This window comes from Microcaecilia unicolor, chromosome 2, assembly GCF_901765095.1.
Source record: "Microcaecilia unicolor chromosome 2, aMicUni1.1, whole genome shotgun sequence".
NCBI classification, from domain to species: domain Eukaryota; kingdom Metazoa; phylum Chordata; class Amphibia; order Gymnophiona; family Siphonopidae; genus Microcaecilia; species Microcaecilia unicolor.
In genome coordinates this window covers 11,643,009-11,662,722 of record NC_044032.1, presented here as the reverse complement: position 1 = coordinate 11,662,722, position 19,714 = coordinate 11,643,009, and the positions used below count along the sequence as shown (strand labels likewise).

The 19,714-nt window shown below is 45.3% G+C and overlaps 1 protein-coding gene across 3 annotated transcripts in view; it reads right to left on the bottom strand.

Moving 5' to 3' along the window:
* Positions 1-372: 372 nt before the first annotated feature.
* Positions 373-19,714, bottom strand: part of LOC115462766 (NACHT, LRR and PYD domains-containing protein 12-like) — a 113,438-nt gene continuing 94,096 nt past the window's right edge. For 2 of the 3 annotated variants that reach the window (XM_030192751.1, XM_030192752.1), the window contains 3 exons: positions 10,120-10,206; positions 8,293-8,460; positions 373-730 (listed from right to left, as the gene is read on the bottom strand). In XM_030192751.1, the coding sequence (XP_030048611.1) occupies positions 628-730; positions 8,293-8,460; positions 10,120-10,206 (358 nt within the window). In that variant the 3' untranslated portion in view covers positions 373-627. Of the gene's footprint in view, positions 731-8,292; positions 8,461-10,119; positions 10,207-17,045; positions 17,120-19,714 lie in introns of those variants that run through there. The other variant, XM_030192750.1, reaches the window with a different exon arrangement.

Genomic DNA, 19,714 nt, shown 5'->3' with positions numbered 1-19,714 from the left:
GACCACTATCAGGCTTTTTATTTCCAGAAATAAATCTTTTGACGCTTATATCCCTGAGGCCGATTTGTTCGCAACCATCTAGGAGTTTGTGGATCGTTTGTCCTGTTTCCTTTCACCCATGAAAGTTCCTGTGTGTGTGTGTGTAAGGTTGTCATATGCTATGAAAATCTTTACACTCATAGAATGTCATTCCCAGGACTTGACTGGAACCTGATCCCCTTTCAGGCCCTCTTTTTGTTGGGTGTAGATAGGATCCCATTACAGAGAAAGCCCTATCATCATATCTGCCTCCTGAGTGAAAATTCTTACCCATTCTCAGTGTAAATGTAGAAAGAGATTCCAAAACCATTAGTTTTTATTATTATTACTTGTATACACTGTACAAAGGCTATATAAAAAGTATTTTAATAAATAAATAACTTCCTCAGAATGACTTAATACTATACTGATGTCCACAGCAGGCAAACCACACAATTATAATACATAGGTCCATTTCAGCTAATACCAAGATCTCTGATTGCATAATGTGCTGCTGATATTGACTGGGCCTCCCTGTGCTATCTAGGAGGCTCAGTCAGGGTCTACCAGACCGGTCTGTATTTCCTGTATAAAAGTCTTGGAAACCTGTCAGATTTCTACTTTCAGTTTTGGTCGTGAGTGCTGCAGCTCTCTGTTCAGGGCTCTCAACTGATTCTTTACATGACAGCTCAGCTGGTCATTCCCATACAGCCTTCAGGAGAAAGAGAGAAGAGAAAGGACAACAGTGTGTGAATATAATCCCGTAACGTCACATGCAAGTTACAAAGAAGAGACAATGAGCACTGCAGAAGAAAGACAGAAAGGAGAGAAAAGAAAAAAGTGTGTGAATATAATCCCATAACACAAGTTACAAAGAGGAGACAATGGTCTCTATCTGCAGAGGGCTACCTGAGTCCTCAGTGCTCCAAGCAAATTCTAGTTCTGCCTTCTTCACCGTTAGGAAACTAATTTTTAATTCAGGTTACTTTTCATTTCTGGATGCTCTCCTTTTTCCTCATGTTCATTGTAAGTAGTATACGTCACCAACTTCGGTCAAAGCTAATCTGCATAATTTTGACAGGTAACCACGCCCACTTCTGGTTGCATCATCCAAACAGGATCAAGGACCTGCCCAAGCCATGTGCACTCTCTGCCCAAGCAATGCCTACTCCCCAGCCCGGCCTCTTGATGGCATCATCAATGTGACATCATAGCACTGCCCAAGCCCTACCCATTTTGCATAACCTGCCCCTAAGCCCCTTTATTTGCATAACCCCTCCCCAGCCCCCACCCTTTTCGGTGACATCATAGGAAGTAACATCATAACTCTGCCTGGGCCACTCACTTTTTTCACAATGGCGGCGAGTACTGATGCCCCTATATCACTTTCTGTTTCACACTACTCACCGACATCTTGGATGAGTCACTTAACAGGAAGTGACATCACTCACCCCCATCACTGCTCCCTACAGCCTAGGAGCAACATGCACAGTTTACGCAGCCATTAGAGGCAAGAGCACTCACTTTGGAGTTCCTTTTATCCTGCAGACCGCTGTTTCTGTTTTTACTTTTTATTTCAAAAGTATACCATATTGTTCACTCCACAGAAACAAGGGCATCACCTTCCTTTCAGAAAAAATCAGTACGTACCAGTTTTCCCTGATGAAAAAAAAAAGGCAGCAGACCAACCCCCATCTGTGCACTCTGAGTTTCACTGTAAGCAGACACAAACCTGTTTTAAGATAACTTTCACAAAACCCAGAGGGATCTGGCTTGTCAGATTTTCCCTAATATCTCAAATCATGGTCGCTTTTTAAACATCTTTTCTGAACAGTCCAGAGTTAGCAGCAAAAAGGCTTACTGTTTAACAAAACATTGAACAACTCATGCCATCTATGTGTGCCTGAAAACTGTTCAGACAGCAAGCCCTCCTCCTCCCCTAATGCTCTAAAAAAGGATTTTTTTGTGTAACCAAACACTGCCCAGGAGAAAGCCCTGCTGACCATAGGCGTCGACTCCGTGGGTGCTGTGGGTGCTCGAGCACCCCCAATATTTGACCCGCCGGAAGTCCTGGAATGGAAGTTCCCAGCCAGCCCGACCTGAGCTGCCCGCCCTCTTCTCCCTCAACAGTCCTCCGTCTGCCTCTCGCCTTCCTGTGTGCCGCCCAGAATTTAAAAGGCATCTTACCTTGGGGTCCCGGTGGCAGCAGTGAAGGGCGAGCAGGCTCAGCGCTTCAGCCTTCCCTTCTCTCTCAGCTCTGCCTCTGGTCCTGCCCTTGCGGAAACAGGAAATGAGGGCAAGACCAGAGGCACAGCTGAGAGAGAAGGGAAGTCTGAAACGCCGAGCCTGCTAGCCCTTCACTGCTGCCGCCAGGACCCCAAGGTAAGAAGACTTTTAAATTCTGGGCAGCATGCAGGAAGGTGAGGGGCAATCGGAGGACTGCTGTGGGAGAGGAGGTCGGACTGGCACTCAGAGGAAGGGAGGGGAGACTGGGACTCGGAGGAGAGGGAGGGACGGGGGCCTGGAACTGGGGGAGAGGAGGGGGGAGGAGGAGGGAGGGAGGGGGAATGCACCACCTGTAAAAAAAAAAAAAAAATTTTCAGCACCCCCAATCATTTTGAAAAGTTGGCTCCTATGCTGCTGACGGAGTGATGTGTTTAATCCTCACCTCCTCACCCTCACCCCCTCTTACTCCCCTCCTTTCTGAAGTCAGACTAAAAGAGAGAAATAAAGCTGGTTTTAGAGATGAACAGGGGTTATGGCACAAGTCATACAAAAGACAGACAAGCATGTACCGGAGTTCCTTTAGCAGCCCCTCCCGGCCAGCAGCTGTCAGAGAAATGGAAGTAGGTCATGTGAATGAAATGTATGACAGCTTTTAGGCATTTGGAAAAAGCATCTCATCATTACTGAATGTCTTTATTGACTGTAGAAGTTACATGTAAGCAAACTTAAAAAAAAATAGTTACAGAACAATACTTTAAACAAGGATTGCTTGCTTTAACGGTTTTAACATAAGCATTGTGTATAATACAATCCAAAAGATTATTATTAGTAGCATTTGTATAGTGCTACCAGACGCACGCAGCGCTGAACACCTGACACAGAGAGACAGTCCCTGCTCAATAGAGCTTACAATCTAAAATACAGACAGACAAGACAATTAAGGGTGAGGGAAGTACTGGGTGAGAAGGAACAAGGGGAGGTAACTGAGTAGTGGCTAGGAGCCAAAAGCAGTGGTGAAAAGGTGGGTTTTCAGCATAGACTTGAAAACAGGTAGAGATGGAGCTAGACGTATAGGTCCAGGAAGTCTATTCCAGGCATAAGGTGCCACGAGAGAAAAGGAGCGAAGCCTGGAGTTAGCAATGGAGGAGAAAGGGGACGACAAGAGAGATTTGTCCAGTGAGCGGAGTTCACAGGGAGGAATGTAGGGAGAGATGAGAGTGGAGAGGTAATGGGGGGCTGCAGAATGAATGCATTTAAAGGTCAGTATGAGAAGTTGTATGCGGAAGCGGACAGGCAGCCAGTGAAGTGACTTGAGGAGTGGGCTAGTGTGGGTATAACGATTTTGGCAGAAAATAAGTCGTGCTGCAGAATTTTGGACAGACTGGAGAGGAGAGAGATGGCTGAGCGGAAGACCAGCGAGAAGCAAATTGCAATAATCCAAGCGAGAGGTGACAAGGGTTTGGATAAGGGTTCTGGTAGCGTATTCAGAAAGGAAGGGGCGGATTTTGCTAATGTTGTAGATAAAGAAACAACAGGTTTTGGTGATCTGTTGAATATGTGCAGAGAAGGAGAGAGAGGAATCAAAGATGACTCCAAGGTTACGAGCTGAGGAGACAGGGAGGATGTGAGAGCCATTAACAGAGATAGAGAATGGGGGAAGAGGGGAGGTGGGTTTAGGGGGAAAAATGAGAAGTTCAGTTTTAGTCATGTTTAGCTTCAGATGGCGTTGAGACATCCAAGCAGCAATGTCAGACAAGTAGGATGAAATTTTGTCCTGGATTATGAGTACAAAAGATATGAGTAAAGATAAAGATTCAAAAGATTATGAGTACAATACAAACAGGCACAAATTTTAGCAAATAAGGTTAAGTAAAACACATGCAAAGAAGTATGTAATGTGCTAAAATTCTAAACCAAAACTCGTTTGCCGTATACAACCCTTTGAACCTTTGTTAAGCACACAGCTCTCTCTCTATGAGCCATTGGGCTTTTGTTCCAGATAATCCCATTTTGCTGGATGGATATTTTTGCTTGTTCAGCCAGTGGCATAACCCAGGTTGTAATCTAAAAGCAGCTCCTTTAGACTGAAAAAAATTATTTTCTCACAGTTTTCACTGCTGAGTCTGATTCCTTTTACCTTCAGACGGGTCTCCTTGTTGGATAATCTATACCTATATGTTTTGGGGCCAGCCAAGACAAACTCTGTGATATGCTCACTATTAGGGATCTCGCTCGCTAATTCACCTAAATAATCCCCCACTCCCCGTCCTTGTTCACAAAATCACAGAGTATGTGTCATGATAAAGACATGTTATTGTAAAACATCAAGACTCTTGTACAGCTCTAGATGTGCATGTGCTGTTATGAAGATGTTAGTGTCACCTGGTAGTGCCCAAAGCTCCTTTGTGTGTTTCCAGGTAACACAAGTTGTGTCGTCTATAAGATCGCATGATGACACGGTGTATTTGGGGGAAAATAGGTACAAATGTAGCTCATCGGGTCTCTTACGATGCTAGTGGCAGGTAGATTTCTTCTTTGACCAAACTTCCCCCACAAAGAGTTTAAGAACATTTTTGCAAATTATTTTTGCAGGGTTAGTACATAAGTACATAAGTAATGCCACACTGGGAAAAGACCAAGGGTCCATCGAGCCCAGCATCCTGTCCACAACAGCAGCCAATCCAGGCCAAGGGCACCTGACAAGCTTCCCAAACGTACAAACATTCTATACATGTTGTTCCTGGAATTTTGGATTTTTCCCAAGTCCATTTAGTAGTGGTTTATGGACTTGTCCTTTAGGAAACCGTCTAACCCCTTTTTAAACTCTGCCAAGCTAACTGCCTTCACCACGTTCTCCGGCAACGAATTCCAGAGTTTAATTACGTGTTGGGTGAAGAAATATTTTCTCCGATTTGTTTTAAATTTACTACACTGTAGTTTCATCGCATGCCCCCTAGTCCTAGTATTTTTGGAAAGTGTGAACAGACGCGTCACATCCACCTGTTCCACTCCACTCATTATTTTATATACCTCTATCATGTCTCCCCTCAGCCGTCTCTTCTCCAAGCTGAAAAGCCCTAGCCTCCTTAGTCTTTCTTCATAGGGAAGTTGTCCCATCCCCACTATCATTTTAGTCGCCCTTCGCTGCACCTTTTCCAATTCTACTATATCTTTCTTGAGATGCGGTGACCAGAATTGAACACAATACTCAAGGTGCGGTCGCACCATGGAGCGATACAACGGCATTATAACATCCTCACACCTGTTTTCCATACCTTTCCTAATAATACCCAACATTCTATTCGCTTTCCTAGCCACAGCAGCACACTGAGCAGAAGGTTTCAGTGTATTGTCGACAACGACACCCAGATCCCTTTCTTGGTCCGTAACTCCTAACGTGGAACCTTGCATGACGTAGCTATAATTCAGGTTCTTTTTTCCCACATGCATCACCTTGCACTTGCTCACATTAAACATCATCTGCCATTTAGCCGCCCAGTCTCCCAGTCTCGTAAGGTCGTTCTGTAATTTTTCACAATCCTGTCGCGAGTTAACGACTTTGAATAACTTTGTGTCATCAGCAAATTTTATTACCTCGCTAGTTACTCCCATCTCTAAATCATTTATAAATATATTAAAAAGCAGTGGTCCTAGCACAGACCCCTGAGGAACCCCACTAACTATCCTTCTCCATTGTGAATACTGCCCATTTAACCCCACTCTCTGTTTCCTATCCTTCAACCAGTTTTTAATCCACAATAGGACTTTTCCTCCTATCCCATGACCCTCCAATTTCCTCTGTAGCCTCATGATACCTTGTCAAACGCCTTTTGAAAATCCAGATACACAATATCAACCAGCTCCCCTTTGTCCACATGTTTGTTTACTCCTTCAAGGAATTGAAGTAAATTGGTCAGGCAAGATTTCCCCACACAAAAGCAGTGCTGACTTGGTCTCAGTAATCCATGTCCTCGGATGTGCTTTGTAGTTTTGTTTTTAATAATAGCCTCTACCATTTTCCCCGGCACTGACGTCAGACTCACTGGTCTATAATTTCCCGGATCTCCCCTGGATCTCCCTAGCCCTTAAATTCAGCAGTTTCACCTCCATCCATATCCAGCTTTTCTCCTCACTCCCCTCCCCTCCATCCATGTGCACCCACTTCCTCTGTCTTCCCTCCCCTTCATCCATGTCCAGCATTTCTCCTCTCTCCCTTCCCCGCCATCCGTGTGCATCTCCTTCCTTTGTCTTTCCTTCCCTCCATCCTAGTCCAACATTTCTCCTCTCTTCCCTGCTCTCCACTCCATCCATGTCCAGCATTTCTCCTCTCTTCCCTCCCCTCCATCCATGTGCATCTCCTTCCTGTCTTCCCTCCCCTCTATTCATCCATGTCCAGCAACTCTCCTCTCTCCCCTGCCCTACCCTCCATCCATCCATGTCCAGTAACTCTCCATTCTCCCCTGCCCCCATTCATCCATCAATGTCCAGCAATTCTCCTCTCTCCCTTGCCTTCCCCTCCATGTCCAGCGATCTCTCTTCTCTCCCCTGCCCTCCCATCTATGTCCAGCGATTCTCCTCTGCCCCTCCCCTCCTATCCATGTACAGCGATTTTCCTCTCTCCTGCCCTCCCCTCCTATCCATGTCCAACGATTCTCCTTTGCTCCCTATTCTCCCCTCCCATCCATGTCCAGTGACTTGCCTCAGACCCCCTTTTCAGTCCCCGAGTTTGAGTTCCAACCCAGCCCCCAGCTCCCCTCCCCAAACTAATCCCATGATAAAGAGCTACAGTGGGAACTGAACCCAGTCTCCTTAGTTCTCAGGAAATTGCACTAACCAATAAGCTACTCCTCTACTTCTGGAGGGAAAATAGAACAAAATAGTAGCCATACTGGGTCAGACCAATGGTCCATCTAGCCCACTATCCTGCTTCCAACAGTGGCCAATCCAGGTCACAAGTACCTGGTAGAATCCCAGGACAGGATCACACTGAAGGCTTCTTTGGATGCTTAGCTATGTGGGTGCTTGAACAGAATATCAGCTAACACTCGGATAATGACTAGGTCACTGATCCAGTGCTCGCCTCAGCTCAACACCTGCCAGTCTGATCCCCTTGCCCAACCTAGAACCCCCCCCCCCCCCAATATGATCTACCCCAGCTCAGGAACTCCCAATCTGATTCCTCCAACTCAGCACCTATGATCCAATCCACCTCTCACCCCGATTGCCCAACCCAGAACCCCTGATGTTCCTCTCACCCCCAAGAATCCCTGGGACTTACCTGAACCCATCCCTGGTGGTCCAGTGGGAAGGGACAGGGGCAATCTCCCTCCACTTCCACCTCATCTGGCTCCAGGTGCAAAATGGTAACCATTGACCCCTGGAAATAGTCTTGCAGTATTACCAATTACCACCAGTAGGGATCAGACTCCATCATAACCTTTACATCAAACCACATCTGTGCCACCTAGGTGGTCACCCAGTTGTACAATGGACATATCCAGCGCTGGCCACTCACTGTTGGGCCCCATCATCATTTGTTTAAGCAAAGTCCCTAATAAGGCATCCACTATCTTTCTACTTCTTTCCACATTTACATCTGGTAGATCAAAGGAACCCAGTATTATCACCTCTCCTTTCATTCCCACCTTTGCAATATCATTGATCAAGTCTCTATCCAGTCAGAGGTCTATAGACTCCACCAGTGGTTGATCCACGTCTCTGTAATGGCCACCATTAGAGCTTCCAGATGAGGAATATTATTGCCAAGAATTAGTTAAATTGTTCACTTTTATTGTGTAAAATTATATTCTAGTCTCCTCTTCCTCTTTGTTACTGTTACGTGTGTTGAAAGTATCTCCCTTGTTATTTTTCACATCACCATGAGGATGACATCATGAACCTGAGATGTCTTTGTGCACTCTGAGGTGCTTGAGATGTGTGAATGGACATGCCTATTAGTGACATTTTGGACGGGTACTGCCCTGTATTTTGGGGTATGCAGGAAGCCTGTGGTACCTTCTCATAATATACAGACCCAGGATTACTCACTTTATCACCCTCAGGCGAGAGCAGTTTTGGATCAGGTCAGTCAGGAAGGGCAGAGATTGATCGGTGAAGGAGTTCTTGCAAAGATCCAGATGTTTGAAGACTTGATTGGAGCTGAGAGCGGTGCTGAGATATCGGAGAGACAAATCTGTCAGATTATTTTTTCGCAACCTAATAAAAGAAGAAAAAAAAATAAAAATTAAGAGCAGAGAAGCACTGATGTCTCCTTTATCTGTGCAATGTCTCCTCTAAGGTGAGCATCACTTTTTCCTTTCTTGTGCACAGCCTACAGTGTTGCATTCAGCAATTCTGGTGCATCCTGGCTAGTCAAAATCTTACCCATCCTTTCATTCTATGCCAGTAGCAGGAGGCCAGCTGGGTCCCTGTCCGCAGTGATGCTGGTTTCCTGTTTAGATTGAGTGAGGATACAGCAGGCCCCAGCCCACTCCTCCGAAGTCTTGGCCTCTGCTTTTTGCCTTAGCTGTACCTGCTGTTGATATGTTCTGAACCACAGCTACAGCTGTCCTGCTACAGTGGAACTGGGGAGGAAAAGGTGAGATGCCGGACAGGAGGAAGAGGGGAGACAGAAGATGCTGGACCATAGTTTGGGGGGAAAGAGGGAGCAGGGAAATACAGGAAAGGGCCAGGGAGGTGTTGGATTGCAGGTGGGAAGGAGAAAAGAGAGGGGGAGATACTGGATTATAGAGCGGAGGATGAAGGAAGAGAGGGCCAAGGAGAAAAGGAGACACAGATGCTGAACTACAGGGTGGGGGTGCATTGCATTTAACCCTAATTGTTTATTGAAGTGATACAAGATACCTGTAAATGAAAAAATTAGATCTTGCCTGCTAATTTTCTTTCCTTTAGTCCCAAAGAATCACTCCAGATTTGTGGGTTATGCCTATCTACCAGTAGGTAGAGATAGAGAGTACAGCAGAGCTCGGCCTTTTGTCTCTCCCGTTGAACTTTTTATTAATTTTCCTCAGAAAACATGTACAAAGGGAAACAAGAATTATACAATATCTTAAACCCCCATCTCTCCTCCCCAACCCACCAAAACACATCTTCAAAAGTCTGGGATTCACAGAAACTACACACTGTCAAGTTGACAAAAATCATCCAAAGAAGCCCATATCTTCTACAACTTACAAAAAACTTGCTTTTTAAAAGCAGCAACTTCCTCATATTTGAAGATTAAACATATAACATTCCACCAAGCACACACTGACAACTTCAAATTATGCCTTCATTCAGACAACATCAATTAAAGAGTAAAGTCCCATCAGATCATCAAACTATTTAGCTTCGTCACTACACACAAGATCATACAAAGCAGCAGATCTCAAAATAACAATTTTATAAGTAAGAAATGTTATCAGAAATTAGGGAGACTAACAAAAAAGTCTTAGAAGGGTGTGTGTGAAAATAACAGTTATGGTCACCTTCCTTACTTGTGTAAGTTAACTTGTAATTAAGCTGTGGTTATTCAATGTGTTGAAAGGACTCGGCACATCCATGGGGGTGGGGATACTGTAAATCTGTGCAAGAGCTGTTTTTGGCATACATCAGAGCTGTAAGGATGCTTCACAGAGGAACCAAAGCGCTGAATGTCTGATGGGGGAATAAGACTGTGGGCAGCAACCTCTGCCTGGCACTGGTATCGCTTGCTATGAGTTATTTGTGCTTAATAAAATTGTTAGACCCTGTATAAACCATCTTTGGTCATGCACCACAGAACCCAAAAGCCTCAGAGGCAGGGAGAGAAACCCAAACATATAACATTATATCGAGAAAACAGAGAGGCCTCAAATATGAGAGTCAACCACTCACCCCAGTCTCTGCAGCTTGCACGCGGGATTTCTGAGTGCTTCTGCGAGCAGCTGGACACCAGGATCTTCTAGCTTATTCCTCCCCAACCTGGCAAAGAGCAAAGAAAGGAACTGTTATTGCTAACAGCGTCAGAGACATTTCCCATTCAGTAACTCCAAGCCCGGTAGAGGAGAACCTTTAACACCCACTCAGCACGGTAACCAATTTCGTTATGTTTACAGAAGACTTGGACATTTTCTTTCTACATTAAGACTGTGAAACCAGGTGAGAAATCCAAGTTCAGTTATTAGTTTCAGAACAGACAACCTGGTGCAACGTGATCACAGCCGAGATTCATTCATCTTTAAAACACACACTGGTTCTTGAAATTCCACTTCCAGGGGTCTTTGGATGCTGAAATTACAGCTCTTTCATCTAGGTTCTGTTCTTTTCTTTCTCTCTTCACCTTAGTTAGATTTGAGCATGGATTTTATTATTTGCCTTGCCATTCCCAATCTGAAGGCGAGTTATATTCAGGTACACAAGTTACTTTTCTGCAGAGGCGTTTGCAGGGTAAGTGGCTCAACCATCAAATGTCAGTGGGATTTGAACCCTGGCTTCCCTGATTCTCAGCCCACTACTCTAACCACTCCTCCTCCACTCTCAATCCCACCTCCTCGGCAACAATTAGTTATCATTTTCCATCTGTCTCATTGTGTTAAAGAGTTAGCATATTAATGCACATTAACACAATTTTCAGCAAAGTGCAGAGTCAGTAGACTGACTGTCCTAGGCATAATTTGCTTGTGTTATTTAATGTGTGTTAAATCATATCCGGATCGTGGATGCCATCGAGTTATCCACGTACACAGGGTAGCATTTTCAGAAGGACTCACCATTCCACACACAAGACCTAGGAGGCAAGCAGAGCTCTGGGGTCTCAATGTGTGGATGAGGTGAAGGTGCACAGAGGAGGGTTTTAGATTTGTTAGGAAATGGGCAACATTCTAGGGAAGGGGGAGCCTATTCTGGAAATATGGGCTCCACCTTAACCAGGGTGGAACTAGGCTGCTGAAATCAACATTAAAAAGAAGATAGAGCAGCTTTTAAACTAGAAACTAGAGGAAGGCCGACAGTTGCTTAAAAGTGCCTGGTTTAGAGCAAGGTATCTTTAAAATATATCACCAAAACAGGGGAGATAGGGCATCCCAACAGTAAGGTTGCAATAGAGACCATAGTGGACCAGGAGCCTTTAAATAAAGCACAGGCAGATTTTAAAGATTGCAAATTATCACTGTCAACTGCTGAACAAGTGGTAAACAGGAACAACTAACGTCTACACTTATTTATTACATTTGTATCCCACATTTTCCCACCTATTTGCAGTCTCAATGTGGCTTACAATATTACAACACTAGGAAAAAAGGCCCATTTCTGAACGCAATGAAACGGGCGCTAGCAAGGCTCTGTAATGGTAATTTTGTTTTTAAGGGAACTGTTAGGAGAGACTGTGTGTGAGAGAGAGAGCGTGTGAGTGAGTATGAGTGAGTGTGTGATTGAGACAGAGCCAGAGTGTGTGTCTGTCTGTCTGAGTGAGTGTAGTGTGTCCTGTCCCCTGGCGTCCCCTCCTGTCCACATCAAGCAATCTGTTCTCTCCCCCTGGTGTCCCCTCCTCTCCATATGTCTCTGTATGTTTCCTTTCACCCATATAGAGTGTCCCCCTCCCTGTCTCTCTGCCCTCTGAGTTGTAGGCCCTCCTCCCTGTCCCCTGTGAGTTTTAGGCGTCCCCTTCCTCCTTTCTCTCCCTCCGTCTCCCTCTGTGTCCTTTGATTTCCAGGCCCCCTCCCTCTGTCCTTCCGAGAACAGCACCCCCTCCCCCCCAGGTCGGTGGTCGCTCACTCCCCCCCACCCCGAGGTCACCACTCACCGCAGTCCCTCAATGTTTGCAGAGCCCCGGCAACTGCAACCCCTCCCACCCACACACACAAACACAGGGTCGCGGGGCACTCGCTCCCCCCCAGGGCCATCGCTCACTTGCCCCACCCACCCGAGGCCGCCACTCACCCCCCGAGGTCGACGGAGGCAGCACTTTAAAGTAATGCCAGCTGAGAGGAAGATAAGCACAGTACAGCAGCCTCGCGTTCAGCTTTCCCCTTCTCTCTCTGCGAAACAGGAAATGAGGGCGGGACGCAGAGAGAGAAGGGGAAAGGTGAACGCGAGGCTGCTGTACTGTGCTTATCTCCTCTCAGCTGGCATTACTTTAAAGCACTGCCTCCGTCGACCTCAGGGAGTGAGTGGCGGCCTCCAGGGGGGGGAGGGGTGCGAGTGAGCGACGGCCCTGGGGGGGGGGGGGTACGGGAGCGAGTGCGCGTTGACCCTGTGTTTGGGTGGGTGGGAGGGGTTGCAGTTGCCGGGGTTCTGTGAACTCTGAGGGAGTGTGGTGAGCAGCAATCTTGGTCCGCCTCCGCGCCTGTGCCTTGTTCGTTTCGCCCTCCGACGTTGAGGCTGTCTGCCTGCCTGCCTGCCTCCCTCTGTCCCACGTTGTTCCTGGTTCACTCCGTGTCGGGACGCTCTTTTTTTTTTCTTGCTCCGCCTCCGCGCCTGTGCCTTGTCCGTTTCGCCCCTCAAGTGTCATTGCTCCGCCCTCGACATCATCATGTTGTGACGCGAGGACGGGGCAGACACTCATGGGCACACCGGATATCTAGACCGCCTCAAACTTCCGGCTGGAGGCTTCATTAGAACATTGGAGGTGCCTTTTATCTAGAGAGATGACAGGCATCAATCAGCATAAGTAAAGAAATGAATTACATAAAGAAATAGATGTAACACAGAAGGGTAAAATCTATACAGATGTCAGAAAACAGTCAAACTATCAAGAAAGTAGTAATGTTTTACAGTTCTTATAATTGATTATAAGAATGCCAGAAGCCTAAGAAATAAGATGGGAGAGTTAGAATATATTGTACTGAATGAAAAGATAGATATAATAGGCATCTCTCAGACCTGGTGGAAGGAAGATAACCAATGGGACAGTGTTATACCGGGGTACAAATTATATTGCAGTGATAGGATGAACTGAACTGGTGGAGGGCTAGCATTATATGTTAAGAAGGGCCTTGAATCGAATAGACTAAACGTTTTGCAGAACACAAAACATCTTGGAACCCTTATGGATAGAAATTCCATGTGTAAAGGGGAAAAGGATAGTGATAGGAGGGTACTACTGTCTACCTGGCTAGGATGAACAGACTGATGTAGAAATGTTATCAGAAATTAGGGAGGCTAACAAACTGGGGAATACAATAATAATGGTGACCGAGGGGCACTCAGGGAAGTCAAGGACATAAAGATTAAATTAAATCTTAACTTCATTCTTCACCAAGGAAGATGTGGGAGACATTCCAGTGCCAGAAAAGTTATTCAATGCTGATGGGTCTGAGAAACTGAAACAAATCTCTGTAAACATGGAAGATGTAATAGAGCAATTTGACAAACTGAAGAGTAGCAAATTGTCTGGACCGGATGGTATACATCCGAGAGTACTGATAAAATTAAGTGGCAGAGCTGTTGTTAGTAGTATGTAATTTATTTTTTAAATCAAGCATTGTACCGGAAGATTTGGGGGTGGCCAATGTAACGCTGATTTTTTTTTTAAAGGGTTCCAGAGGTGATGTGGGAAATAATAGACTGGTGAGCCTGACGTCGGTGCCAAGCAAAATGGTAGAGACTATTATAAAGAACAAAATTACAAAGCATATTCAAAAGCATGGATTAATGAGACAAAGACAAAATGGATTTAGCCAAAAGAAATCTTGCCTTATCAATCTACTACATTTCTTTGAAGGGATGAATAAACATGTGAATAAAGGTGAACCAGTCGATATTGTGTATAGGGATTTGTGTATAGGAGTGGAGGAGTGGCCTAGTGGTTAGGGTGGTGGACTTTGGTTCTGGGGAACTGAGTTCAATTCCCGGCACAGGCAGCTCCTTCTGACTCTGGCCAAGTCACTTAACCCTCCATTGCCCCATGTAAGCCGCATTGAGCCTGCCATGAGTGGGAAAGCGTGGGGTACAAATGTAACAAAAATAAAAGGCATTTGACAAAGTACCTCATGAAAGACTCCAGAGGAAATTGGAGAGTCATGGGATAGGAGGTAGTGTTCTTTTGTGGATTAAAAACTGGTTAAAAGAGAGAAAACAGAGAGTAGGGTTATATGGTCAGTATTCTCAATTGAGAAGGGTAGCTAGTGGGATTCCCCAGGGGTCTGTGCTGGGACCACTGCTTTTTATCATATTTAAATGATCTAGAGATGGGAATAACTAGTGAAGTAATTAAATGTTCTGATAACACAAAGTTATTCAAACTTGATAAATCGCAAGAGGATTGTGAAAAATTGCAAGAGGACCTTCCAAGACTGGGAGACGGAGCATCCAAATGGCAGATGATGTTTAATGTGAGCAAGAGCAAACTGATGCACGTGGGAAAGAGGAACCCGAACTGTAGCTACGTCATGCAAGGTTCCACATTAGGAGTCATAAGAAAACAAGCGTTGCCATACTGGGACAGACTGAAGGTCCTTCAAGCCCAGTATCCCGCCTCCAGCAGTGGCCAATCTTGGCCACAAGTACCTGACAAGATCCCAAAACAGCACAATACATTTATGTTGCTTATCCAAGAAATAAGCAATGGATTAGGTCCATCTCAATAATGGTTTATGGACTTTTCTTTTAGGAAGATATCCAAACCTTTTTAAACTCTGCTGTTAACTGCTTTTACCACATTCTTTGGCAACAATTTGCAGAGTATAATTATACATTGAGTGAAGAAACATTTTTTCCAATTTACTACTTTGTAGATTCATTGCTTGCCCCCTAGTCCTAGTATTTTTGGAAAAAGTAAACAAGCGATTCGCATCTACCCATTCCAATCCACTCAATATTTCATAGACCTCTATCATATCTCCCTCACCTGTCTTTTCTCCAAGCTGATTTTATGGGTTAAGGTGCAAACCTTGAATGCAATTCGATCTTTTAGTGGAAGCCAATGTAGTTTTTCTCTGAGGGGTTTGGCGCTCTCATACTTCGCCTTTCCGAATATGAGTCTAGCTGCGGTATTTTGGGCAGTCTGGAGTTTCTTAATGGTTTTTTCTTTGCATCCTGTGAAAATGGAGTTACAGTAATCCAGGTGGCTCAGTATTAGCGATGACACTAGTTTGCGGAATACTTCCCTTGGGAAAAAAGGTTTCCGAAAATGCCTCTCTTTGTCAAACACCTTTCAAAAATCTAGATACACAATATCGACTGGCTCACCTTTATCCACATTTTTATTCATCCCTTCAAAGAAATGTAGCAGATTGGTGAGGCAAGAGTTCCCTTCACTAAATCCATGTTGTTTTTGTCTCTTTAATCCATGCTTTTGAAAATTCTTTGTCATTTTGTTCTTTATAATAGGCTCTATCATTTTGCCTGGCACTAATATCAGGCTCACCAGTCACCTCTGGAACCCGTTTTAAAAACTGATGTTACATTGGCCGCCATTCAATTTCCTGGTATCATGCTTGATTTTAAAGATAAAATGCATATTATTATCATCAATAGCTTTGCAAATTCATTTTTCAACTCTATCAGTACTCTGGGATGTATACCATCCGGTTCAGGTGATTTGTTAGTCTTCAATTTGTCAAATTGCCCTATTACATCTTCCAGGTGTACAGAGATTTGTTTCAGTTTCTCTGACCCATCAGCATTGAATAACCTTTCTGGCACTGGTATCTCTCCCACATCTTCCTCAGTGAAGAATGAAATAAAGATTTCATTTAATCTTTGCATTATGTCCTTGCCTTCCCTGAGTGCCCCGCGGTCATCTAGCAGTCCCACTGTTTTTCACTCCAATGCAATCTTCTTTTCAAAGTCTCTTTGCCTTTCTTATCAGTGCTTTGCATTTGACTTGATATTCCTTATGCCGTTTCCTGTTATCTTCAGTTGGATCCTTATTCCTTTTTCTGAAGGATTTTTTTTTATTTTGTCAGCCTGGAATACCATTTCTTTCACCGGTATCATTTAATCTCTCTGCTATGGCCTTGTCTTCGCTGATTGCCTCTTCTCCCCCCCCCCCCCCCCACCCCATATTTGATATCGAGTGAACCAGCAAACACAGCAATGGTTCAATAAGAGCAATGCCTCAGGAAAGGTTTCCATGTTGCCTCCCATTTAGCAAGAGTGTGACATTTGACTGCCCAAAGTGTTTCCATTTCACAAATATAGCAAAGCTTATTCAACCACTTAATCAAAGGAGGAACAGTGGGTTGTTTCCAGTGTGCCGCCAGAGTCACCCTTGCTGCTGACATAGCATGGCGTACCAATAAAGACTGTGACTTGGTCAAACCAGAATAAAAAGAAAATTGGTGATCATTGGATCGGTCGGGCCAAACAACGTTATGGCCTAGTGGTTAGGGTGGTGGACTCTGGACCTGGGGAACTGAGTTTGATTCCCACTTCAGGCACAGGCAGCTCCTTGTGACTCTGGGCAAGTCACTTAACTCTCCATTGCCCCAGGTACAAAATAAGTACCTGTATATGTAAGCCACATTGAGCCTGCCATGAGTGGGAAAGTGCGGGGTACAAATGTAATAATAATAATAAAAAAAAAGCCTATGCTGTATAGCTATCCAGTAGGCCTTAGCCTTAACGCAAGATCACCGTAGTACCCCTTTCCCCGTATCCCCTCCAACACAGAGAGCACACCAAAGGAAACATGTGATGGAGACAGACAGGGGTCAGATGCCATCTGTATAGAACCTTAACAGAATTCTCTTTCAAGGGAACTGAAGTAGAAACCTTCAATGAGAGTCCATTCATCCTCAGTGATAATGATCCCCAACTCATCCTGCCACTGGGAGCGATGTGCACATGCAGGGCAATCCCAGGATCTCTGGAATTTGTATAAACAAGAGAATAGGCCCTTCGAGCCCCGAGAGTCCTCACAAAAATCCTCTAGAAACGAATCTTCCCCGAGTATCTGTGATTTAATAGCCGGAGAAAATGGAAAATGTTTCAGTTGAAGGTATGCAAACTGCTCATGGGGCAGGATTGGGAATTCCTCCACCAGGCTATTGAAAGATTTCGAATTATCATCATCCAATAACTGACCCCACATAGAGAGACCCACCGAAGTCCAATGAAGAAAGGGCCCTGGGACAAATTCCCAGAGAGAATAAAGGCTTTAAGGCTATATGGGGATAGACGAGACACCACTAGATCAGGTTTAGAAAACAGCCCATCCCAACAGTAAAGAGTATTGAGCACAGAAGGGCAGATACCCAACGGTATTCTATGGTGTTTTCACGGGATCTATATGAGAAAGCGAAGGGGAGGAGATCCCACAGCAGTCTGTTCCAAATGTACCCAAAATTTATGTGGAAGTGCCTGAAACCACTCCAATGCTGCCCAAGTCTGCACTGCCTGATAATACCAAACAACGATAGGCACCCCCACACCACCCTTCCTAGGATCTCTATAAAAGAGAACGAGGCAACTGGGGCATTTATTATGCCAAATAAAGTGATTCAATTGGCTTAGTAGATCAGAGAGGAAACTCTGAGATAACCTGAGAACCTGAAAAGGGTACATCAATCTAGGGAGAACATTCATTTTCAACATAGCAATCCGCCCAAACCACGAAAGCTCAGAACGGTCCCAGCGATCCATATCCCGATAAATATCTGTCAGTAAAGGGGGATAATTTGCAGAAAGCAGGTCAGAAAAAAGAGGTGTGAGGATAATTCTAAGATATTTAAGCCCCTTGGAAACCCAATAAAATGTAAACTTTTGCTGCAGAGATGTCAATAATTGTTGAGGCACGATTGCCATTACTTCCATCTTATGCAAGTTAAGCTTAAAGTATCGGCCTGCTTGTCCAACATTGCTGCCTGGATGTCCAACCACCACCTGAAGCTGAACATGGCCAAGACCGAGCTTATTGTCTTCCCACCTAAACCCACTTCTCCTCTCCCTCCACTCTCTATCTCAGTTGACAACACCCTCATCGTCCCCGTCTTATCTGCCCGCAACCTTGGAGTCATCTTCAACTCCTCCCTCTCCTTCTCTGCGTATATGCAGCAGATTGCCAAGACCTGTCGCTTCTTCCTCTACAACATTAGCAAAATTCGCCCTTTCCTCTCTGAGCACACCACCCGAACTCTCATCCACTCTCTCATTACCTCTCGCCTTGACTACTGCAACCTACTTTTCACTGGCCTCCCACTTTGCCACCTATCCCCCCTTCAGTCCGTTCAGAACTCTGCTGCACGTCTTATCTTCCGCCTGGACCGATATACTCACATCACGCCTCTCCTCAAATCACTTCACTGGCTTCCGATCAGGTACCGCATACAGTTCAAGCTTCTCCTACTAACGTACAAATGCACTCGATCTGCAGCCCCTCCTAACCTTTCTACCCTCATCTCCCCTTACATTCCTACCCGTAACCTCCGCTCTCAAGACAAATCCCTCCTCTCAGTACCCTTCTCCACCACCGCCAACTCCAGGCTCCACCCTTTCTGCCTCGCCTCACCCCATGCTTGGAATAAACTCCCTGAGCCCATACGCCAGGCCCCTTCCCTGCCCATCTGCAAATCCTTGCTCAAAGCCCATTTCTTCAGTGTCGCCTTTGGCACCTAACCACTATTCAAGAAACCTAGACTACCCCAACTTGTCATTTCGTCCATTAGATTGTAAGCTCCTTTGAGCAGGGACTGCCCTCTTTTATTAAATTGTACAGCGCTGCGTAACCCTAGTAGCGCTACAGAAATGTCAAGTAGTAGTAGTAGTAGTAGCACCAGGCAGGCAAGTTACCAAGCAATCCTCATGTCCACTAGCCACCGAGCTATCTACATGTCTAAAGCTTGAATGACCAACTACAATAGCAGTCTTAACCCTTCCCTCCTGGGCACATATCTTTGGAGACTCATCCTTGGTTCAAGATGATATTGAATCACTTGGAGGGCATAATCATGCATGGATAGCCCCTATCTAGCTGCCGGACTGCTGCCTGCATCTTAGTTTTGGTAATTTGTTAATTAAGTTGCTGAAGAAGTACAAGTATGTAAAATAAAATTACTTAGGATTATTAGTTATATGCTACATGCATATATATTTTTATATTTTGTTAGGTTTCCCTCAAGGATCTAAGTCCCTCCTCTCCCCCGAACAAACCCCCTGCCCCCTAATGTCTAGGTAGGTCCTCCCAGGCCTACCTGTTTCCCTGGTGGTCCAGTGAGGTCTTTAGGGGCAAGAGCACAGCCCCCTTGCTCCTTCCCCCTCGTAGCTGACTTTCAAAATGGCTGTTGCAACTTTTTGCGGCAGCTCATGGTAGTCCTGCAGCTGCTGCGAGAGGTTGCAGCAGCCATTTTGAACAGCAGCTGCGAAGGGTTTGAGCTCCTACCCTCAAAGACCCCCACTGGACCACCAGGGAGACAGGTAGGCCCAGGGGGCCTACCTAGATATTGGGAACGGAGGGGGGTCATTTGGGGGGGGGGGGAGGAAAAGGAATTAGGAAATCACAGGGGGGAAGAAGGGAGGGGAATTGGGAGGGTATAGTTATATATATTAACAT